Source organism: Typopeltis vanoorti, chromosome 25 (genome assembly GCF_054136105.1).
Source record: "Typopeltis vanoorti isolate ZY-2024b chromosome 25, IOZ_Tvanoo_1.0, whole genome shotgun sequence".
Classification (NCBI taxonomy): Eukaryota; Metazoa; Arthropoda; class Arachnida; order Uropygi; family Thelyphonidae; genus Typopeltis; species Typopeltis vanoorti.
This window is the reverse complement of record NC_143573.1, coordinates 5358785-5384630: the sequence shown is the minus strand read 5'-3', so window position 1 is coordinate 5384630 and position 25846 is coordinate 5358785. Positions and strand designations below refer to the sequence as shown.

General features: G+C 37.2%; 2 protein-coding genes across 4 annotated transcripts in view; one reads left to right on the top strand and one right to left on the bottom strand.

The window, feature by feature from the left end:
• The window catches only part of LOC150092496 (protein toll-like), a 33698-nt gene extending 12104 nt beyond the window's left edge, over positions 1-21594 (bottom strand). Inside the window, exons 1-2 of one of the 3 annotated variants that reach the window (XM_090414817.1) lie at positions 21427-21594; positions 15175-15961 (exon numbers count right to left, since the gene is read on the bottom strand). In XM_090414817.1, coding sequence (XP_090270943.1) covers positions 15175-15961; positions 21427-21435 — 796 coding nt within the window. In that variant the 5' untranslated portion in view covers positions 21436-21594. Of the gene's footprint in view, positions 1-15174; positions 15962-17741; positions 17841-21426 lie in introns of those variants that run through there. The other 2 variants (XM_090414816.1, XM_090414819.1) reach the window with 2 other exon arrangements.
• Positions 20428-25846, top strand: part of LOC150092495 (uncharacterized) — a 45155-nt gene continuing 39736 nt past the window's right edge. Inside the window, exon 1 of the mRNA XM_090414813.1 lies at positions 20428-21276. Within this exon, the coding sequence (XP_090270939.1) occupies positions 20560-21276 (717 nt within the window). The 5' untranslated portion in view covers positions 20428-20559. The remainder of the gene's footprint in view (positions 21277-25846) is intronic.

Sequence of the window (25846 nt, the reverse complement as noted above, 5' to 3'; positions counted from 1 at the left end):
AATTGTAAATAAACCAGGATGATGAACAACCGACTAGATAGCGAACTCTCTCCCAGCAATGAACTGTGGATTCGAAACTCGCAATAGGCATGGATGTTTCGAGTTGTTATTAGGTGAGAGATTAATTTCTTCGTCTGAAAATACTAGCATTGGAGGAAAAGGTAAAGACTAGTATTGCAGCTGCAGATGGGAATTTAGATATTTGATTTACGTCATTATGATAGCATTTACGTAATTTATTATCATTTTCTTTAATATAATTACTCAAAAGTGCATCTATGATCTTAAACCAGCTCTGTTAACGATAACAACCTACAGTTTATCTTTCCTATGTAGGAAAAGTGGAGTTATTTTCAAAATATACGTGCATTCGGTAACCGAAACACCTCATCTTCTGAATTAGTTCAGATAAAATGTGCATATTCTACTGTATATGCATATATATTTATATACAGGGTGGGCATAAAATAACTTTCCCTATTTGGAGGCATTTGTAGCTAAAACTATAAACGGAATGAGACCAAATTTCATATTGAGACTTTTGAAGCCATGGGGAGATGATTTCTCCGAAAAAAAAAAAATTAATACCAAAAGTCACCGATAGGGGAAATGTTGGCGTTGGCAGAGCCAAAAACAAGCCGATAATTACATTAAAGGCAGATAAAATGGAATATTAACATTTCGACGATGTAAGCGACTGCCGCTTCATTCATTCCAGCTGGATATGTGGCGCATTACAATGATAATAAGAATAATAATAATTAAACTAAAACAACAACTTGCGAGAGACACAGAAATTAATGTAATGATTGAACTCACGGGAAGTTATGTTTTATTCATCAGAATCAGGGTCCCCTGGACCACATACACGATTTTCGATGTGCTGACCTTTCTTGTGTACAACAAATTGCATGCGATGTGCGACATGCTCTACAGCTGAGCGTAAGGAGTCGGATTGGATGTTCATGACAGCCCGTTTTATGTTCTCTTTCAAGACATTCAAGTTGGGAACGCCACCAACATACACAACGGATTTCAAAAACCTCCACAGCTAAAAGTCACATGGAGTGATGTCCGAGGATCGAGGCGGCCATGCTGTCGGAATGAACTCATTGATAGCCCTCTCATTACTGAAATGCTGGCGTAAAGGGTGCTGTACTGAACGTTCAATGTGTGGCCGTGCTCCATCCTGCATAAAAATTATGGAGTCCAAACATTATCTTTGCAGGAATGACAAAATTTTCCAGCATTCGTCGAAAAAACTCTCCAGTAATGGAGCAGGTTACAGAACCAGTCGGGGTAGTACGCTCAAAAAATTAAGGTCCTATTATGAAATCAACTGTGAAGCCACACAACACGGTTACTTTTAGAGAATGCAGTCGTACTTGCTGGATCGCTTGAGGATGTTCTGATGCCCAAATTCTGCAGTTGTGAGTGTTGACCGACACATTCAGATAAAAATGTGCCTCATCACCCCACAATATTCTCCAAGGCCAATCATTGTCGACCTCCATTCGGACAAGGAGCGTCAGCGCAAAGGTTTTGCACTCATCATAATCTGCGGTAGTTAGTACTTGCACACGACCGAACTTATACGGTTAGAAGTGAAGCATTTTCCGTAAGATTTTCCAGACTGTACCATAAGCGATATCAAGTTTGAGAGCTACGGCACGAACGCTTGGACCAGTACTGGTCCCTGTGTTGTCGAACACCGCAGTAGCAACATCTGTTACTGTCTGTTCTTGCACTGCTTTCCGTCCTCTGCCAGGTCTAACTCCTAGTGATCCAGTTTCTTCAAACTTCTTAATAATAGCTCTCAATGGTTCAGATAACATAGGACCTGTACGCAGGTTATGAAGACTTCTAAATTCCTGATGGTTCGCTACGGCATTACACTGTTTAAGGTAAAACAACTTAACAAGTAAAACACAACTTTGGAGGGGGAAAAACCCTCCATCTGATACTGAGAAATGCAGAGTGAAAAAAAAAGAAAGAAACGCTTCCCTGCAATACTCCCACACCTCATACTCTAACCCCTCATCCCTCTCTCCTCCAGAAGATGTCTACTCCGTCTGTCACCTCCAACTGATACTGATAACTTTGGAGGAAAAAACGCGTTTTTTTTTCCTGCAAAGTTATCAGTATCAGTTGCAGGTGACATCACTAAAATATATCCGCAAATGATGAGCTCGCTCATCTCACTAGCCTGAGCAGACATCTTCTAGTGGAGAAGGGGAGAAGAGGAGGTGAGGGGGAGCATTGCAGGGAAGACCCTGTCACCCTCTTGACTACCCTTTCACTTCCACCACCTAATGCTATATTTTTCCCATCCCAACAATTTCAGACATATGAGTGAGAGAACTAGTCACATGGTCTAAGATCAAAACGCTGCTTGAGGTTAAAGTACTTAACATAATAAGGACAAATAATATAGAATACCCTTCGAGCCACAGAGATAAGATTTGCCCTATGATGTCTCAAAGTAAGATAATCTCACATTAACATCATATCCAACAGCATATAGAAGCATGTCCGTGAATCATCTGTGCTAAAGTTTCATTTTGGAAGGAATGGTCAGGGTTAAGGGTCAGGTAAACAGTACTGTAAGGAAAAACAAATGAGTCAAGTGTCTTTGCAGTTATGCCAATTCGTTCATCCCGTGTATCCAGTAAAGTAAAGTAAAATAATGGGTGAGCCACAAAAGTCATTAAAATTTTCTTTCTTCAGGATAATAGCACGAGACAAAACTCTTCACATAGCTCTAAAAGGATGGAAAGCGATTATTATTTTAGAAGATATGTACATCGTGATGTATTTATCCAGGACCACTTGGGAAAAGTTATGCAGGAAGTGGTCTGATATTCCCGGCTACTTGCAAAGAAGAGTTGACTATGAAATGGAGCTCAGTAAGAGTTATATTCTGAAATGCCAAGATGGGGAACTAATACTTGATGATACAGGAGCTGATGGAAGTAAAGTTTTTTCTATTAGCTCTGAAGAAGCTGAGAGATTTTCACCAAAAATATATCACATTGGTAATCATATACTATTTTTGGAAACTGAATTAACAGCTATTCGTATCATGGGGAAAATTATCGCTAATCATTTAAATTCATCAATGGTAAAATTAGACTTTCAAGATTTTATCCAAATCGATAAAGATTTTTTATTTTGGGACATTTACGAACATTTTACAAAAACTGTTTGTGTATATTTGCTGACAAAAGAATATGCAGAATGTTTAGGGAGGCATGGTGTCATTTCCAGACTGACACATTATCAAATGTATGGAAGTGTGGTTACCATGGTATCTGATTTAAAAATTCTTTTGCGTGACCAGCTATTTTGATGTAATGTAACCAAGAAACAGTAAGTAACAAAAATTTTATTCATTGAACTATTTGGAAAATGTTAAGAGCGTAAATTAAATATTGAGAAATAGTTTTAGGTAATTACATGTTTTTCGAATTTTCTCTGTGAATATATTTGTAAATAGTATTTCAGCAAAAATAAAATATGTATTTGTAAACTTAAATGAACAAAGATATGTGCTTTTGTTGTTGTGTTTTCCCACAGTGAATTTTTTACTCAGTTATTCTGATTAGAACTTGATATTTAAATCCATAATTTTATACCTTAATCCAATTCTGTTTAATTATTAAAAAAATCACTACTGTGAAATTAATGCCAGGAATGGAAATTAATTCTTTTAGAAATTGACTAATGATACCTATTGACATTATTTGAGTTATCTGAAAACAATTCGTTCACATAATCGTAAAATTCGAACAGTTATTTATTATTTGGTGGTTTTACAGAGAGACAGCAGATAATTTAACCCAAAAACGTGACTTCACCTCTTAAAGTTTGGTATAGGAAAAATATTTGTACTCTCCAGATAACACATATACAAATTTTACCATTTCCCACACAAAGTAAGATAAAAACACACCAACAGTATATCAAACAGCATGCAAAAACATGTTGAGTCATCTGCACAAAAGGTTTATTTTTGAAGGAACAGTCAGGGTAGGGCATAGTAAGTATAAACAGTACTATAAGAAAATACCATAGAGTCGAGTGACTTTGGAATATTTATGGTAATCGTTCATCTGCTGCAGCTGCTGTTTTGTGTTGTGGTGTTTTGTGTTTGGTAATGTAAAAATAATGGGTGAGCCACAAAATTCTTTCAAAGTTTCTTTGTGAAAAGTTCTAATTGTTTAGAATTTTGTAACAGAAAGCTAACATAAAATATAAGATCAGAACTAATAATCAGTAAAATAATAATTTTTTTTGATAATATTTTTATTGATCTGCTAAAGTATTTACATATACAATAAACATCTTGAGTGACATTGCAACTTATAATTTTAGAGAATTCAGTACAAAGTGCTACATTTTCTACATTGGATTTCAATTAAAATTTTTAAAAATACTTTTTTGCCTTTATATTATGTATTTATAACACATGTTCTTCTAATATTTACAATAAAGATTATACAGAATGTTTGAATAAAGAATATACATGATAATAATAATTTGTTTATTTATTTTATTTATTAATTTATTTCTTTATGTCTCAGATAAATTGCATAGATAGATGCTGTAATAATTATATATATATAATATTTATAACACATTACAATTGTGATTAACAGATACTTGCAAGTTAATAATTTTCTTCCTCGAAGCTTAGCAGAGCTTATCTGAGGAAGATAATAGATGATGGATGGTGGTAGTTTCATGGTTATGTTCCTATACTGATCACAAGCCAGGTGTTGATTTTACTGTTTGTTGGTACATGCTTGGAAGACTTCAACTGCTATTACAGTTTAACTTTTTTCTTCTTTTTTTTTTGTGCAAATAGGGTTGGATTTAGACATGATGTGTTTGTTTCTTTATGTTCTTGTAGTGATGGTTTTTGAGAGGGTGTTTGTCATAGGTTTATGTGTGTGTGTACATGTGGGGGGGAGAGAGAAACAGGAATTGCTCTAATTTTCATTCTTGCTATAATATTTATACAGCGCTTGTTTCAGCTCTCTGTGTGTTCCCAGGATTCTATTGTGGAACAGCAGTTTGCTTATCATGTCAGGTACATAGAAGTTTCGGGTGGCTTTTCTGAGAGTGATTGTTGTACTTATATGTTATGTAGTTTGTTGACTGTGGTCTTGTTATTTGATATGTTGTTCTGGTTACTCTATAGGTTGGGGTATAGTAATGGTTTAACTTGCCTGTGTAGCGGCATAAGTGTTTCACCTTAAATATTTTGTGTTTTGTCCGTGCTTTCTGCATAGAAGTGGGTTGTTCCCAGAATATTTATCTTGCAACCATTGTAACCTGTTAAGTCTGTAGTCTGCACAGAATGCATATGATGTGGTTGCATATCTTAAAATGTTTTCACATAATGCTTTATAGATTAGTATTTTTCTGTGGGTTGGGGCAATGTCTTTTAATCTGTATAGTTTGCTTCCTATTATCCTAAGCTTGGAATGTAGGTAGTTTGTATGGCTATTCCAACTTTGATCAGCATCGAAGTGAAGTCCTAGATAGCGTGCTGTTTTCACCTGTGTGATGGTTGTGATTTTAGGTTCCTGACTTTGTGTATAGGAGGATGAATGTTGGATAGTGAGATATTTAGTTTCTATGGGCAGGGTTTGGGGGTTTTTGAATACCATTAGCTTTGTTTTTCCAGAGTTTATATATATGCCATTTTCAGTTAACCAGTTAGTGATTTGATTGATGTCGTGTTGCAAATTTGTGTAAGATATTTGCACTGTTGTGAATGGATACTATGGCCGTGTCATCTGCATACTGGAAGATTTTACTTTTTAGGGGGAGGTGGCTTATGTCGTGTGTGTATATGTTAAATAGAATGGGAGATATGACAGCTCCTTGTGGTACTCCACAGGTTACATGTATCTCTTTGCTGTATGCTGATCCTATACGTGTGGTGTACTTTCTGTTTTTCATGTATGCTTTAAACCACTTTAAACAAATAATAATAATAATAATAATAATAATAATAATAATAATAATAATAATAATAATAATAATAATAATAATAATAATAATAATAATAATAATAATAAATAACTATTTATTTGTGGTGCCATATGAAGTGATCTAAGGAAGGATAATGAAGGAAAACGATTATGAAAAATCGACAGTGGGTGAATTTTACGAATTTTAGGTTCTCATTGGTATAATTGACATACAATTTCTTTTAAATAAGACTTTAAATTTATTTCCTAAAGAAATTTGTATTTCTGATGGAATTATTGTAAGATATGCATTGACAAAATCACCTTGTAGTTGGAAAGAATTACCTGAAAGAGTTAAAAAACAGAATTATTGGTCAATAAAATATAACCATCATCTGAAGTGGGAAATTGGTTCACTATCTCTGGACAAACTAAGAAATTGGATGATAGAATCAACATGCAAATATCAAATATTACTCGCCAAAGGAAGAGAAAAATCAAAAACATTAAAGACATTAATAGGTAGGCCTGTTCTTGATTTAAATGAAATTGGATGCCCAAAACGTGAAAACATAAGGTGTACTCTTAAACGCATTTGGAAACGTAGCGAACGTTTCTGTGCTTTTAATAATGCTCAAAAATTGTATTGGTTTCAAAATAATAAAAATGCGATCCTTAATTTTACTTCAGTAAAAAATTCCCAAAGATCACAAGAAGAAACTTTCAGATGAGAGTCACATTATCAAAAACCACATGATGGAAATTCTGCAGCAATGGGAAGAACCTTTGAACAACAGCGCAAAATTAACAATAAGCAGATTAACCATGCCGGTCTATATACGTCAATGTTATCATGGATGCGAAGTGCATATTAAAATTATAATATGCACTTTCATATTACATTGAAATATATGATGGATAGAAAGCATATGAGGATGCATATTTGATCCATAATGCCTGGTGAGGTAGTTAAGGACCAAAAAATAAGATTGTATTTTTCACTTTATTTATTTTCTGTTATGTTAGATTCAGTAAATACATTGTAAATAAAATATTCACTCAAATAAAATGTGTAAATTAGAATGAACAAATTTGATGTTGTTGATGTGTTATACAAATTTAAGTAAGACCTTTTTTATCTGAAATTTCATGCCACAAACCAAGCAGACGTTTTTTTTTGAAAATCCACTCAGTTAATTTAAACTCTTATTTTTTCATGCAAGCCCTCAAATATTTCAAGAAACTGTCAACTCTTGGAAACAAAAGGAATCAGGTATTGAATTAATAGTAAGAATTTTAGTGGAGAAGATTTGTTATGAAATAGCAATAAAATTGTGACCAGAAAAGTCACAATTTTGTTATTATAGCTGTAGATTTTTAGAGTAGAAAAAACTCCAACAGAGTATAAAAACACTCGTAATTTCAGTATGACTGTTAGAATTTGGTTATTGACAGAGAGAGAGAGAGACATTAGATATTTTAAACCAACATGTTATTGAAACTATTAAAAAGATTGCTGTAGAAAAAAAAAGGTATTGTAGCATGCAGATAACATCAAGTGAATCGACATGCGTATATCAAATAATACTCGCCATTGTAAGAGAAAAATCAAAAAACATTAACGAACTTAATAGCCAGACCTGTTCTTCATTTAAATGATACCAAATGATGAAAACAATATTTGCATGAATTTCAAAACTTTGAAAAAGCAGATGAATATCTTGTTTGCAGTGATCATAAATATTTATTTGAGCGTAAAAATTTTTTTCTTTCTTTCATTCTTTCTTTCTGAGCTAATTTTCATTTGAAATAAGAATAAATAATTATTTATTTCTATTGGAAAGAATATCTAATGTAATAATTGTGTTTAAAAAAAAAAATATATATATATATATATATCCCTACTATGAAATAAATGGCAGGCTGAGAGGACAAGTCAATTGGGACTAACGGAAATGAGTTTTACAGAGTTGAACTATGTAAAAACCATAGTTCAACTTGTTGTGAACTGTCACATGGAGAAAAATCACGTGAATTATACGTAAGCACCAGTCGGAAATCATACACTATGAACTTCAGCGCAAATGTGAAATCAGAAGAGTAAGAAAAAAAATACTGTCTTTTTCACTTTATTTAATTCAGTAAATACAATTTGTTAATAATATTACAGTCAAATAGAAGGTAACATAGAAATTAACAAAGTATATATATTATAGAGCTAATATTCATTTGAAATAAATTCCAGTTTCCTAGCTACACAAAATGTAAACAAACAAAGAAGCCATCTACTTGAAAACAATAAGTGTATAAAATCCTTAATCAGGAATGAATAAGTTTGGGATATATGTCATCACAGTCATGTGAATGCTAATCACTTAGTCATATGTAAGTGTTTGAGAAACAACCAACTGTGGGAAAATGATACCTTTTGAACAATACCATAACTCATATGTTACAGCATGTGATTAATACAAACAGATTAAACTAAGTTCCATAGTCCTTTTTTGTGTTGTGAATATATGTTAGCCCCAGAAACCTATAATGAAAAAGTCAACTGCATTTTCAGACTTGTGTTTTTGTTCTGTGCTGTGAATATATGTTAAAAATCAACAATTTGGAATATTCAGAAAACCTAAATAGTACCTAGCCTCTACTCTAAAAATTCCCACCCATTAACATGAAAGAAATACCCCAAAATATATTGGAAAATTAGTACTGTCATCTATAGATATCCAAAGACAAAAGTTGATGATAATAATGGATGTGTGTCACCCTAGGAAAATTCCAATATAGCTTATCTCAAAAACATCTCCCACAATTCCATAGGCAAACCAAAATACCATGTGATATCACAGAGAGACATATGTTCCCCAGAAATTTCCAAATGCATAATGTCACAATTGCTTATCTCTAACCACAACCCACTATGCAATGTGTAAACCCAACATGCCACGTGACATCCCTGACAGAAGGAAGGACCTCGGCGAAATTCCAAAGATTCCAAAATTTATCTTATCACTATCCATCACCGATAAAGCCATACCAATTTACTTATCAATTTACTTATCTACAACTCATAACAATACACATCCGAGACACTGACGTCGCTTCCTCCATTCACCATACTCCTATTTTGTTCATAGTGTCCCACCAATCACGACACGAATGCTTATCCACTAATATATCTCCCTTTTCCATTCAAAACAATATTGTCACTTATTTACAACTAACAATTACATCACTTATTTACAACTAACAAATGACGGCACTTATATTCATCTGATAACAACACATCCATGTCACGATTCCTTACTTTATCTTGATCTTGATCTAGTCAGAAGTGCCCCACCAATCACGACACGATTCTTTACCCACTAATATATTTCCCTTTTCCATTCAAAACAATAAAGTCACTTATTTACAACTAGCAAATTACGTCACTTATTGACAACAACAAATGATGTCACTTATCTACATCTGAAAACAACACACACACCCACGACACGATTCTTTATCTTATCTTGATCTTGATCTGGTCAGAAGTGTCCAACCAATCACGACACGAATCCTTATCTCTACCATCACTCATAATTCCATACAGGAAACAAAACACAAGAACCGAAGCCATTGACACGTATGCCCCCAGGGAAATTCCTAACATTCCAAACCCATTACATCTCACACACACAATGATGTCATCAAATGAACAACCAATCACGTCACGATTCCTTATTTTATGTTGATCTTGATCTGGTCAGAAGTGACTACACTAATACTGATGCATATTGAGCACAATTCGTCAGTCATTCGAATAACTGCCTGAACGTTCCCAATCCATTTTTAAGTGGAATTAGCAGAGCTGCTGTCACGTACGCACATTAAAATTTACATAATCCTTTTTATCTGCGTTTCCTGCAAATATTTTACTGCTTTCGGCTTCACCAGCCATAAAATTTCCAATATCGGCGACTTTTGGTACTAAACCTTTTTTTGCAGAATTCATCTCCTCATGCCTTTGAAAGTCTCAGTACAAAATGTTTTCTCATTTGGTCTATAAGTTTTAGCTACAGATTCCTATAAAGAGGGAAAGTTAATTTATGGCCACCTTGTATATATATATATATATATATATATATATATATATATATACAGGGTGTTCGGGATAAATTTGACAGTTTCGTAAGGAAAAATAAAATCTTCTTTGTATCTATTAAATTTAATGAATTGACAAAAAAACATTACAGGCAGAGTTAATTACAATACTATCAACAAGATTTACTCAAAATAACCACCATTAGCATCGATCACAGCTTCAATTCTGCTTCGGAACCTCGAACAAGCTGATGCTACAGTCTCCCTGGGAAGGGCCGCAAAAACTGTTTTAATTTTATCCATTAACTGGGCTTTTGTATTACTGGAAGTGCGATTGGTGTCTTTTTCAACTGCGCCCCATACAAAATAATCCATGGGGTTAAGGTCTGGGGAGTTTGGAGGCCAAACATTTGGACTGGTGAAGTCGTAGAAATTTTCAGACAACCATTTTTGACTTTTCCCAGAGGTATGGCAAGGGGCCGAATCCTGCTGCCATACATACGGCCTACCATTGGCTACCCTTGTTATCCAGGGCTTGACTACAGTTAGCAACTCCACGAACAAAGCCCGAATTCCAATGCCAGGGTTCTTCAACACCTGTTCCTGCAGATTTGCGAGGAATTCTGCTGTACGAACGCAATCAGATCGTCTGCTAGGGATCTTTCTTCTTGCTATCCTCGTAGTCACCATTGCAAGTCTCTAGTTCATGCCTGATTGTTTTTACTGTATTCAGGGAGCATTGGGCAGCAGTCGTAATATCCTTATTTTGATGGCGGGCACGAATCATCATGATACAAGTTATTCTCTTCCATGATTCAGGTGGGTTCCAGCTATCCATCCTTTCTGACATCTTGTATATGAATGAAGAAGGGTCCAAACTTTTAAATGAAGAGAAGTGTGTGTTAATACATGTAACTTACGGAAAAATATAATTAATTATAAATATGTCAAATTTATCCCGAACACCCTGTATATATATAGTCCTATGTCTGTGGAAGCATATGTTCTTAAACATATGCTTATACAGACATAGGACTTTCCTACTTGTGGGAGGAAAAACCCCAGATAAAGTGGGGAGAAAAACCCTGAAGTGCACACTCAAGACCGGCTAACATGGCTATGTCTGAGAAAGATCCTAAGCTCCTCACTTCAACAACAGGAATCGAACCCATGATACTCCTTTCCCAGGCATATGGTTGCGAAGTGCATAGCCACTCGGCTAACCGCACAGACTGATACATAGATACACAATAAAATTATATTTTGTGAAATTTATCACTACATTTACTTTTCTTATATGTATCAATGAAATATCATTTCAATTTTCTACCGAATAACATTTTCAGTGAATTTTTTCAGCGATCAATAGCTTGCGCGATGAATTTTTCTGTGATGAAGTTTCCTTGAGATGATTATTATTATTAGAGGGTGCTGTGTAGGCATACGAATGGTTGCATTGTTGTATCGCTGGGCCCGTTATTTGTAGTTTTAATGTGGTTCTAACTCCTGTTTTTAATTTAAAAGTGTCATAAAGTAACTCTACTTGTCACGCTGAAGACGGTGACATATAATTCATAGAAATCGGCCAAGTGGAATCCAAAATCTGAGTGTGCTAAAAATTGAAGTGTACACCGCGGTTGCTAACGAGTATAGAACAAAGGATGTCGCCATCTTTGCAGCTGTCCAAAGGACGAAAGGTGAGTCATGAAGTGCAACAAGTGCCTGAAGGATTTATTGTCCGACAGAAGTCATATAACCTGCAAGAAATGCCTTAGGAATCTTCACTTTACATGGTCCAGATTTTCAGAAACAACATAGCAACGCAAATCCAATGCCAAACGAGAAGAATGGAAGTGCCTAAACTGTAGAGAGAACAAAGAAACGCCGTCACCCATGGCACAACTGATTACGCTGGAGGCAGACGCGGACGATGAACTGAACAGACAAAAAAATACCGGTGAGTCTTCTAATTTGAGTTCCGTAAATTTATTTCTAGAAAAAGGTTTAGAAAATATAAAGGCCAGCTTGGTAGATCTTGTCCAAGAACTATTTGATAAACAGAATAAAGAAATAACAAAAAAATTAGCGAATATGAAGAGTTTGTTAAATTTAATAATTCAAAAGTCGAAGAAGTTTTACAAACGGTAAGAGACATTAAAACCATTAACATTAACGCATTAACTGACAGGCAGCACAAATTGATAAAAGACACATCGGACTCCGTCAAGAAATTAATTCCCTGAAACTACAATACGAAGTTTTAAACCAACAACAACATAAAGAAGACCTTGTCATAAACGGTCTTCCAGAAACCGAATCCACAGAAAATCTCAGAGACATAGTTTTAAACTTAGCCCATGCAACTGACATCCCCCTACAGCATAATGATATTCACAACATAAATCGGTTTCTCAGGAAGACCAAAAATCAAGGCTCGCCACGACTGTTCGGAAGACATAGATAGGATGCCAGAGTGAAACAAAAGACTCGAAATTAGTTCAAAAAGTAGACCTCAACACAACAAAAATGAATGTGAACTATCAGATAGATGTAATTACACCAGAATACATCAGTAATTGTACTTTCGAATCGCTTGATGCATGGAAACAAACACAGTACAAGCGAGAGGTCTCTCAATCTTGCATATTAACAGCAGAAGAATCCGAAAACATTGGTTATTGTTACAGGCTTATCTGAGGAATTACACTGATATTATTCATTTATTCATTCTTCGAGATGTGTCCATAACTAATGTCGAAGTGACTGCTTTCCAAATTCCAGGCTTCCAACAACATAGATCATGCCGCCAAACAAAAAGAATGGGTGGAATATTAATATTTATCAAACAAAAATTAATAGCAAAAGAAACAGCCTATCAGTTTGAGCATGCTGAAACCCTTTGCCTCGAAATCACCAATACCACCAATAGACAGCACCCCATAATGCTAAATGCTATTTACAGGCCACAAAAACTAAACGTGATAAATTTCTTGCACAAACTCAATTGCTGGCTTTCAAGCCAAGAAATATGCTCAAACGAATACCGAATGATAATTGTCGACAGAAACATAAATATTGCAAACGAAAACCAGAACAACACTATACAATACCTAGACACGCTATCCATGTATAATCAAATACCAACAATAACATCATGTACTAGAGAAGAACTATTCGGAAATACTATCACTGCCTTCTGTCTAGATCATTTAAACGTTCGAGCACCACCAAACAGTTACACTGCATCAGTCATAAAGTGCAAAGTAGCAGACCATTACTTCACCGCTCTAAACCTGCACACCAGACAATACCCATGCAATGTTCTATGAAGAAAAGCGATAGAAGGAGCTTAAAGAAATGCTAAGTTAACATTGACCACTGCTCATTAACATCCTGACAAATGACGATGTTCTAATCTTGATAGAAGTTTCTACAAGTGATACAGAAACGTCCACGTATAACATTAGCAGTCCGACACTTTATGTACTCGTAGACCATGAAAATGATGAGGAAGAGGCGTTTCTAAATGAAAAACACAGTGTGTGACACTGACACCTCTTTCGAACGTGCAGAAACTCCTCTTGAAAATCACTAATAATGTACTTCCACAGACACATAATGAGAGATCAACATAGTCGTCAGAATTGGAGAAGCGGTAAAGACAACCATTAGGTAAACATAGGAAATGTTTGTTTACCTAATTGAAAAATACACGCATTTCACCCCCTTAAAACAGAAGGAATCAATCAGAGCGAAACTTCGATAAATTAGATGAACTGTCACCCATCACAAAGGTTTATGTTGCATTCTCAAATAGTTTGCAAGGGGGATCTTTATTTATTTATTATTTATTTATTTGACAACAGTGTTATTATCATTCATTACGGTCTCTTACGTGGTTGCTATGTTAGAAACAAATAGAGCAAAGAGACTTATGTACATGACTTCTACACAGGTAGCGCACAGACTTCAATTTTCGACAGGGTCACCTGTAAATTGCAAAGACATCCTCCGAGCATGGTCTAACACAGCGTTTCCAGAACTTTTCTTACGACGGAGCATTTCACAAATCCCGGAATTTTAACGGAACACCTTGGTTAGAGCCGAGTATCATCGGTCTCGTATTCAATGTAAAGCTAAGCACACGCCATCGCCGAAGCAGGCTGTATCGCATCGCAAAAATGCGATAGCGCACACTACAGGTGTGCAGGGTCGCATCGAATCGCATTGATCTTGCTTGTGACCGCTCGTTTCCTAGAATAGATACCTCCGTTCTTCACTCGAACTCGGAGGTGTCGACAACCGCTGGAGGATGTGTGAAGGCGAGCGCCGCTAGTCTTAATAGCACAATCCACGCGCAAAGTGAGGAGCGCCTGATTTTCAAACATGTTTGAACTCGTCGCAGCATTTAAAATCATTCCACGCTCATATTAATTTTGATAATTTTTCACGGAACACTTATTCACTTTCAGCGGAACACAGTTTGGGAAACTCTGGTCTAACAGAAGAGCAGAACAATTATTTTTTTCTGTTGGATGAGACAAGCAGGACACATTATCATCAGGTTCGGCTCTGTGTATTACCTGGCGGCTGGTCTGAGATCGCTCTGTGAAGCACTTTATAGCTTTGTCCTCGAATGGAAGAAAAGCTGGTCCCTCATCAGTGCGGGGTTTTGATGAAGAGCATCACCACACTGCATAGTGAAGAGAGAGGGTCAAAGAAAACTGAACGATGTTCTCTGGAGGTGAAACATGGCAACAGGCACTTCACGAGCATCGCATGGTATTTCACGGGGCGATCAAAGCCCTCTAACACTCACAGGGCACTCTGGCTTTTCCTGGCAGATAGATCGACCATAATTATACCCCACACGATCCCTCTTCAAATGCTGATGACATGCAGAGAACTGGCGGTCTCGGTTCATCTATTACCATATTGCTAATCCGGTCGTGTGGGATCTACTGTTAACTTTGATAGTGAGATTTATTTGCCTCATTTTCTTTCTCTCTCCTTTTTTTTTTCTTGTATAAGCAAAATAACAATTCTTCTTAGCAGCTATGAAAGGAATACATATTTATATAATTCTTACTTTTTTGCTTACCTTTTAGTCGGATGCACGCTCCAGATCTGGGCAAACTGGGATATCGCAGTTCTGTAAAATTGTTTGCAGAAAGATCGACCATGATTATACCCTTCATCCAATAAAACGGTAAGTTGACCGAGTGGAAGCTGTTATGACTTACATCCAGCACTTGCAAGGTGGCCAAACAAAAATCATTTACTGACAAGACTTCCAGCATGTTGTGCGACACGTTTAGTACTCGAAGTTTGCAGTTGAGTAGGAGCGAGTTGTTCAGCGTGTCGATGAGGTTATGGCTGAAGTCCACACGATCCAAGTTTATCGCCGCTGCGAAGAAATCGCTAGAAATGTTTGCAATTTTATTGTTTCTGAACACCAACACGTCAAGAAATTGTCCACTTGGTATCTCTCCGCTGTTCAGCGAGGATATTTCGTTATCGCTGAAGTCAACCGTGATACTTCGTTTATCTCGAAAAAGAGCTCCGATTGAGTTTATTCGACTTCCCTCTAAATGAAGCTCGCCTGCATAATAAGGCACTGCAGAGGCCAGATCTGCAGAAGCGAGTCTGTTGCCGTCTAGAAAATAGTACTTTACAAAAAGAATTCCCCAGAAGGCTTGTGGATGCACCGACGAGATGTTGTAGTTACTTAAGACCAACCGCATCAACAGCTGCGCTTTGAAAGGGAACGCCTTCGCCCCGACGGACGAAACAGGGTTGTTGTTCATCCATATTTCTGCGAGGTTCGTCATGGTTGAGTAGAAGACGTTTTCCAGCGTCGCAATTCGATTGTAACTGAGATCGACAATCTGGAAAATAAAGAAGAGAAGATGCAGGAATCATTATCACAAATGATGGCTTCATATTTCTAACGTTTCCGCAGGAAACCATCCCCACTCACTTTGGTTAATTATCAAACAGCATTTAATGTCAGCTACAAGCAGAATGCGATTTAAAGTGCAGCATTTAATGCATTCGGATCGAAAGGCGGATGAAACAGGCGGCGTGGAAAACTAATGTCGTTTGTTATTTACTTACTCGAACCAAATCGCTTCGCATTGAATTCGAACTGTTCTCATTTATGCTTCGGAGCGAACAGCATCGGCAGTGAAAATGGCTCAGCGAGATGATGTCGTGTCTGCAGATTCACTTCGGTTCTTATTTCTGCGCTACTAAGGCTACGAGACTCGAGCGCGTGTGTGTGCGAAGGAAAAAAGATTTCTGAAGGAAATTCGTGCCGCACCCGTACATGACGGCAGCTAACTCAGCCGTAGTTGAAAGGATCCTGAGTTACGAAGATGGGAAATCGAACCGAGACTTCCAGAAGGCATCGTTTCAGCCGATACGCTACGGAGGTGCTCAATGCGAATGAAAAGCGCTGAGGGATTGAGTTTACAGCAGAATAAATCGCTCCAACGACTGCCACTCACAGCACGGAATTAAAGTTGTTTACGGGGATTGGAGGATTGTATTGGAGGATCGTCTAGAACTGAGGCCGTGAGGCGAGTGGATTATGTTTGTAAAGTACGCGTGCTCTTCTGTCAGGGTTCCCTGTTGTCAATTAACGTGCGATTTAAAGCTCCTACGGTTAAGTCTTACCTGCTCTGTCTTGTCCGCTTTACGTGCGGAAACATGTCTCAACGCCTTCTTTCCGCACCTTTTCCAAGATGTCCTGGTCACTCATATGTCAGATTCCACGCGGTGTTGCGTTTAAACGGAAGTAAAAATCCGTTTTTCATCTTTTTTCCGCGAAACGTAATCCTACAATACAGGATTAATTTTTGTTGCAAGTTTTATTTGTTTTGAGTGCTTTGGGTCCTTTTCTACAATCGCATCGAAGTTCATCTGACGACAGCGCTCAACGGCTGCTGCTGTCTGAGTTGGCCATGTTCCACTAGCAGCAGACGATTTACGCTGCATTCAGTTTCTGATGCGGGGGAATTAAATTCAAACATCGACGCCAGGACCTCGCCTGTTGTAATCGAGGAGACACTCAGTTTGTCGATCGAGTTTCATTGATAGTTAAAGGTAGCACGCGATGTAACTCTGTGTCGCTTTGGGAGCGAAGTGTAAGTGGCATCCTTGAGCAAACCCACGAAGCAAATTAGATTTTAATTATGATTCCGTTTATCTTGATATTTCTTCATTCTGTTCATCGAATTTTCCACTCGGCATAATACGCATTCCTGCAGTTTTTAAACTCGCGTAAAAATCTTTCTTTTTGTGTCGCGTTCGCAACAGCAGAATATAACAAAAATTAAATTAAAATGGCTGCGATCGACAATAATAATAACTGTTGTTTGCTGTTTGAGTCTCGCGATATTTTCAAATTTCAAATATATAATTTCGTTGACGAGTGTCAGATATCAAGACAGTGTTTCTGAGATATTGCCTTCCTTCATAACGGGCTTCGCTGTAGTGAGAGAAACACTCGCGAAAATGCAGCATAATAAGAAGGAAAGTGATCAGAGCGTCTTCTGATTTTTCTGCAAAGAATTTTGGTCTTGATTTTATTTTAAAATGATTAGTGAACACTCTTGACACAAAACTGAACTGTTGTAAAATTTGAAGATCAAGCAAAACTCTTACCACAGGATTTAAATCTCTCAGCATTCCGGACGCCGAAATGAGCCTGTTTTCTCCAAGAAGGAGGGTCCTCAGTTCTTTTAGTGGATTCAAGGTGTCGGGCAAAATATTCGAAAGCTCATTTCTTCTGAGATCGAGGACGAGTAAGCTCTTCATCCCGACAAATGCTTCGTCATCGATACGATCGATTTGGTTGCTCCTCAGATTCAACTCCAGCAGACTGGAAAATCCCTGGAGTTGTTTATCCACCCTTCGCAACTTGTTATTAGGCAATTTGGGATGGTTAAGTTACACTCTCCATCTTCAGATTCAAGGCAAAGAACTTGATGAAAGTAGAGATTGACAACAGCGTCTAAGTCCAGCAACCTCTTCAATCTAGCGAAGGAAGTATCGTTGGAGAGAGATCTTCTGGCAAGTGCTACTACATCGGAAACATTGATGCTGAAGACAGCACTCGACAAAAGCGAATTTTTTTCTTCGCAGAGCTCTTTCACCACATTGGAGTCTAAATTTAAATCGCAAATAGCCGAACCACGAATGCTACTTGGAGATCCCGAAGTTGTCCTTATTCCCAGCAGCAAACTGATTGCTATAAGCGTTGTTATATGAATTGAAGGTGTCGTATTGTTCACTGAAGCACCCCGCAACAGTCTTACCAGACTAAGAGAGAGAAAGAGCATGTCGCACGTCACACACGCTACTCTGACGTTGAACTGATCACTAATATTACTGTGCAGTATTTTAAATGCAAATCCGAAATCTTGTGTTCTCATTTCCACTTTCAAAACACATTTTAATAATCATCTTCAAAGTCTGTCACAAAAATTTAATGATGGCGATCGCCAACCTGAAAGCACCAAAAATTGTATTAGTTAATAAAAAATTAGTTATGCCTGCAGGAATTGTAAACTTGTATTCTTAGTACAGTAATTATAAAATCAGTTAATAAATTGAATATAATGGAAGTTGGTAATTTAAAAGGTGCGTTTTAACCGATGTAAAGTAGCTAGTCTGGTGGAAAAGTAAAATGTTATTTTACCCTATTTTCTGCGCAAAACGATATTTTGTTAAGATCATCTCGAACTAGTGCCTTAAACATTGATCTACGTACAGCACCATCCTCCAATGAGGCGAGGACAAAGTGCGCACGTCCAATGCCACCTAAATTCGATCTTGCCTTTTCTCTGACAAAGACATCTCAGCTTACTCTCAGTAATACACATATCATCAGAAAAAATCAGATTTTTTCTGCTTCGACTTTCACTTACCTCCAGTGTCTTCTGGCATAAATCACATCCCATCAGTATCTTCCTCAGCATAAAAGAATCCTCTTTCATTTAAGATGTTTTCATACACCCAATCAAATCTTAACAGCATACAAATCCCGGATCTGCCCATCCTTAGAATAGTGCTCACATGTTTCGAGTGGGGCATCTAAATCTGCTCTAAAAATTCTTGGCGCTGTACAGAGGAGTGTAATTCGGCCCACAGATTATTCCTCTCTTACAGATCCACTTCAGCCTCTGTCTCACAGGCCTTGCTTTTTGGCTCTGTGTCTGTTTATCAGATACTTCAAAAGTCGTTTTCTCCACTTTCTGTTGCACGTGTAACACAAAAGCACCTTCACCTGATATTAATAATAATCTCGGTATCCGCTCTCTGCTAACTTACCACACACACACACACACACACACACACACACACACACACACACACACACACACACACTTCCAATTTTCCGCATCACAAAAATTCAGTTTGTTTTGAGACGTCATTTCAGTTGTTGCTTTTCTTCAATCTGTCAGTTCCACTCATTTTCTTCCTCATCCTCATCGCTTCTGCGTTTGAATTCTTCTTTTTCAGAAATATAGAATTCTGAAATTGAAAAAGAACATCATGTCTTCTTTTTTAAAAAATTCAATTATTACCAAAAATAAACGATAATTTATTGGCAAGCTCTGAGAACACCGAAATGCTTTGATTTGCTGTCAGTTTAAAAATTAGATCCGCACATCCCTCAGAAAGAATAATTTTAATTCTTAAAGCACAAAAGCCTGAATTAAAATTTTATGAAACTTTCTACGAAGAGAAATAAAACAAACCTGAGTGTAGAATTGAGTAGGCTCATGTGGAAGTGGCAGAATTTAGAGTTACCGAACTGGCCTTTTTTTTCCTGGAAAAAAAGCCGGGGAACTCAAGTTTTTCCTCTCGCTTGAAGAAGTAAAGAAACCGACCAGAGAACACAAAACACACGCAGACAAAAATAAATACGAATGTAGAGCGATGTAGAGAATGCAATGCTATATTGCAGTGGCTTCCAGTAATGAGTCCTGATACACCATGGAGATGTCGTGCGATAATAATGAGAAAAATAAGAGAGAAATCTCAGATTAAATGTAAAGCTAAAATTTCTTTTTTAAATTCTTTTAACAATAAAAGCAAACTCACGGCTAACGACTGACAAGTGGAGCAGTAATGACGTGCACTTTGAAACGCAAGCCATTTTATTCTTCTTTCACGCCACTGCTTTATGCGAAAGTATTCCGTTAGGAAACTGTTATTTATGAGAAGCTGACACATCAGGTTTTCCTTGTGGTTTGCCTACAGTATTGCTGCCTTAGTGCGTCTGCGCGAAATCTATGCCTGCGTTTCACTCGAAAACTTCGTAATCATCAAGCAGAAAGTGTAGTTTACAGGTGTGTAGTTAAAGATCGCTATGTGGTAATCAGCCGGCAATGAACACTGGTTTTATCACGCGGTGCAACTTCTGTAACCGGAAACTGTTAATAAGAAATATTTCCGCGAGAAGAGTCTGTTCAAGATGGACATATTTTGGTTTAATCGCTTCGCTGTTCTGCTGCTGTTGTCGGTAACGACACGATTAATAAAAGTGCTGGCGTTTTCGCAAGTGAAAGGATTAGACATCTGTAAAGAGACCCAGAAAACCCCCATGCTCGAATATATGTGCGGAAACCGTCAGGTAAACGACAGCATTTCTCTCTACCACGATGTCTGCGACCTTAACATTGGTTCCCAGGACACGGACTCGTCCAAAGCGCATCCGAGTCGCTTAGCAAGAAGCCTTGGTTTTGAGAGCGGCATCGAGTGTCCCGTGAATTTCAGTTTAGTGGTCGCCACGCTTTTTTCATACGCCGAAGATCGTACGACGGTCTACAACCACGTTCACGAAATAGCAATCTTGCACAGGGAGATGAACGCGATGATCTCCCCGCGCGGTTATCTCAAAGACACCCTTCGCTACTTGCAAACGGAGAACTGCGGGATACAACGAATTGAGTTCGAATTGCAGGACTGCGCCGCCTTGGAATCCGTTTCCCTCGTTAAGAATCGCATCGACTTCATTCACGGAGATGCGTTTGTGGGCCTCAAAAAGCTTGTGCACTTGGGCCTGGAAGCGAACGAACTTCGCAGTTTCCATCCGCGGACCTTCCGTCCTTTGAAGAATCTCCTAACCCTGAACCTGAAGGATAACCACCTGACCAACCTGTCCGGTGTCCTCTCGCCTCTCGACCTTCAGGTAGGTGCTGCTTTCATAAAATGCTCGCCAACTCCGTTGAAATACTGTTTTAGCAATTATCGAAAGAGTAATAATAATAATAATGGAAATAGTTAAACAATTAATAAAAGAAGGCAGTCATGCTTCCGACTACACTGAAACGAAACGTACCTTAAACATCGGTGGTTCCCGGTAGCGAGCACGTTCTCATTTGCTGTCAAGGTTGTCAAGTTCTGTAATGTTTGACGGAAGCATTTTTCCGCTAGCACTTCGGCATTCCCCATGTCGCAATGAAAACAAAAGTGCGTCGCAATCTTCCGGTTCGAATGAGGTTATTTTAACATCTTAAGGCCGCGTGTTTACTTGGAACGGCACGACACAGCTATTTCTGGCTTGCCTCGGGCTACCTGTGTGACATCGTTCGCTTGACTTCCTTTCCGACTCACAGGAGATCCTAGAGCAGTGGTGGCGAACCTTTTTAATCAGGTGTGTCAAACATTTTTTTAAATATTGACGTTGTTGATGCGCCACTTGCATACATGCATTATAAATTAAACTACATAATCATTGATGGTGACTTATACATATCATATTAGGCTATTCATTTAATAAGACATTGATATAAAATCTATGAATTCATATTATACAATTAATTTAATAAACTGAAATTACAAACTTACATAACATTTAATGACTTTTCTGTTGCTGAGTACTCCAGTACTCAGCAACAGAAAGTTGAAAGGTAGAAAGTTGCTTCATAGAAGGACTTTAGTGTGTACATTTTAATGCTACACAGCAGCGCTCAAATCATTGCTCAATCTGTTTCTCCCTTTCGATTTGATATTATTTATGGCAGAAAATAGAGTTTCACAAGAGTATGTAGAAGAGAAAATTGTTAGAAGAGCTTCAGCAAAGATCTTAAGAGCATGAAAGTTTTCGGGAAAGCTGTTCCACACGCTTAGAATTTCGCAGTCTGAATTTTTACACGCGGTATCATGCAGACGTTCCCGCTCTTCTAATTCATTTCTAAGAGCAATAAACTTTCTTTTCCAGATAGGATTACACTGGAAGTCGGCTAGTTGCATTTCTAGATCTTTTAAATCCAACCACTCAAAGCCATCTAATTTAAGATCCATGAATTCTGTTTCATCAGGATGCTTTATGTATTGGATTGTTTGTTCCAACAATCGAAATTGCTCAAATCTAGAAGAACACTGTTCATATACTGACTTTAGAGCTTTGATAGATTGGTTGATATGTTGTTCGCAATTTTTGAGGCTGGTTTCATTAAAAAAATGTTCACGCTTGGAAAATACTTAAAATTGTTACTTTCTAAATCACGTTGAAATATTTTGAGTTTATTCTCAATGCTCTTGCTTGGACCAAACTTAACATCGACAGATTTTCCGAAACCTTGCAATTGTCTATTAAGTTCATTCAGGTGCAATGAAAAATCTGTGAAAAACATCAGCTTACTGAGCCAAGCAGAATCGTTCAACTGAGAAAATTCGTGCTCCATGCCCTTCGTATTTAAATATAATTTAATTTCATTTAAACATTCAACAAACCGTTCTAGTACTTGGTCACGACATAACCATCGAATATTATTGTACATTAATAGACCATTATACACGGATTCAACTTCGCTAGAAAGGGAATTAAATTCTCGTTTGTTTAAAGCCCTGGCAGCAATAAAATTAGTTACTTCTGTCACAATTCTCATCACATCATCCAAATCCTTTAAGCCTGATTTCGCACATAGTGTCTCCTGATGTATAATACAATGGAAACAAATCAGGGGATGACCAACATATTCTGTAAATTGTTTGATAAAACCGACATTACGGCCAACCATATTAAGCGCATCTTCAGTTGTAATCGAAAATATTTTCGCTAAATCTATCTCTTTCTCACGAACACTTTAACAACACAGTCGCGTATGTCTTTACCTGTCGTGTTTTGAGGTGAATTTTCTAACTCTGTCAATTCCTCGTGCATAGAATCACCGTGAACATACCTTGCAATAATAGTCGATCGAGCTGATGACGTAATATCTGTAGTTTCGTCAAAACAAATGGAAAAACAATGGCATGAGTTCAAGTCTTGTTGTATTTGATTTTCTATACTATTTTCTAGAATATTCACTGATATAACTCTGTCTTTAATAGTATTCCTACTTAATGGTAACTCTTTCATGCGCTTTACAATACCTTCTTTATTATGAAAGCCCTCAAATAAAAATGGTGCACACTTTACGAAAACTTCTTTAATATAATCACCATCACCAAGTGGTTTCCCATGTTCAACAACAGTATGTGAAATACTGTAACTTGCGGCTACTAAATTTGAAGGTCCTGAAACAAATTTAATTAAAGTCCCTGATTGTGATTCTGCCAGTTTTAGATGTTGCGATGTCTATTCTTTGTGTTCTTCAAAAGCTTTTTCTAGGAGCCATTTGTGCTTAGTTTCAAAATGTCTTTTTACATTCCAAGTTCTACTCTCGGATAGCTCACCACACAATTTACAGAGAACTTTTTATCGCCTCTATCAACACCACCATATTGTTCAGTCCAAGCATCTTGGAAATTTTTTCCTCTTTCTGTGATAATTTTAGTTTTTTATTAGTGCTAGCTGCCAGTGTAAAAGGGTTCACAAATTAAAAAAAGAGCAAAATTATATACAGCGGTAATTAAGCAGTAATAATTAATAAGAACTAACAATTACTGGAAATGAATTATACACCAGCGACTAAAATTAATTAAGTGGCAGACCATGCAAGACTACTTCTTTCAACAGGGTTGCCAGATTTATTACCGGTTCGTTCGTAGCAACCTTGTTACGTTTTACTCTCTATCATACTACTAAATAGCAGCTATTTAGTAGGTTTTGTTGCGACGTCATCTTAAGTTGTTACTATTTGCATCATTAACAAAATTTACTGAATTTATTTCAACTATAAAAATGTTTTGATTATTTACTCAGATAAATTCAATATTTAATGCTGCGAATTATATTTTCTGTTAAAGTGGTTTTAAATATTGAAAAGGTTGAGTGTAAGAGAGAGAAACTTTAGCACTGATTGTATATTTATTGATCCTTATTCGCAGAATAAATTGCAGAACAGACGGGATAAAAATCGGCATGGGACTACTGAAATTAGTGACTTATATATCAGTTCTAAAGCTGGTACAAGAACTAAAGAGAATCTGCAATTTTTGTATACCAATGCAACACGCATTCGAAATAAGAGAAGAATTTTTGGCATTGGTCAGTGCTATCTCACCAAACGTTGTAGGCATCAATGAAACTTGGCTGTCAGTAGAAGATGTGGTCACTGGAATTGAATGTGATGGGTACAGTATTTTTAGGAAGGATAGAGAAGATAGAACAGGGGGAGGAGTACTGTTGATGATAGCTGATGAGTTGCAGCCAAAGAAAGTAGTATATCAAGATGATAGACATGAATGATAGTTCATTTGAGACTGTCTGGTGTGAAATAGTGACCGACGCAACCAAATATACAGTTGGATGCTGCTATAGGCCAGGCGTGATATTGAATTCATGCATCAGCAAATTAGTGCAATGAGTGCAGGTTTATTGATTATTATGGGGGATTTTAATTATGGTGATACAAATTGGAAGGAGGAAATATCACGTAACAAAAAGGAAATGGAGTTCATACATCTTCTACGAGATAATTATTTGAAACAGCACATAACTGAAGGGACACGTGGTGTGAGAGTGTTGGACTTGGTTATTGATTCAGAGGATATATGCATAAGTAAGGTGTCCTCGTTACCTCCAATTGGTGAAAGCGATCATGTGGTATTGACTTGGGAGGCTTCAAAATCTGTGGATTTTTCTGTTAAGAAGGGGTATATACGGAACTACAGGTTAGGCAATTATAACAAGCTTCGGAGTGAGCTTGCAGCCATCCCATGGCAGAACATATTGCAGGGAGAAGATGTTAGCAGTGCATGGGATAAAACTAGCGGGTATCTGAGGAAAGCAATATCAGATTGTGTCCCCATGGTCAGGAAGTCAAACAAGGCAGGCGTTAGATGGATGAGCAGTAGTATCAAGCTTGACCTGCAAAAAAAAATGTTATGGAGAATTTACAAGGAGAAAGGCGATCAGTACACCCATGAGCAGCACAAGACTCAAGCTAGGAAGGTTACCAGCATAGTAAGAAAAGCTAAATCAGATTATGAGAAGACTTTAGCCAAAGGGATCAAGGGTAATCCCAAAGAGTTCTTCCGCTATGTGGCAAGTAAAAGGAAGAATAACTTTGGAAGGATAACTTTAGTGGGTGCTGATGGTATTGAGGTGATAAAATCAGATGTAATAGTCGAGTTACTGAATGATCACTTTTCAAAAGTCTCTCACCCAAGTGAGGATATCTCTGTACCTGTAGCAATAACTAATGGGAGAATCGAAGCTAAGAAATCAGAGGTATTTAATATATTGCAAAATTTAAATGCAAACACTGCTGTATTCTTAGATGGAATATCAGCTCGGATGTTGCACGAATGTGCAAATGAATTGTCAGCCCCTCTTACTTGGATATTTAATTTAAGTTTGAACTCAGGTA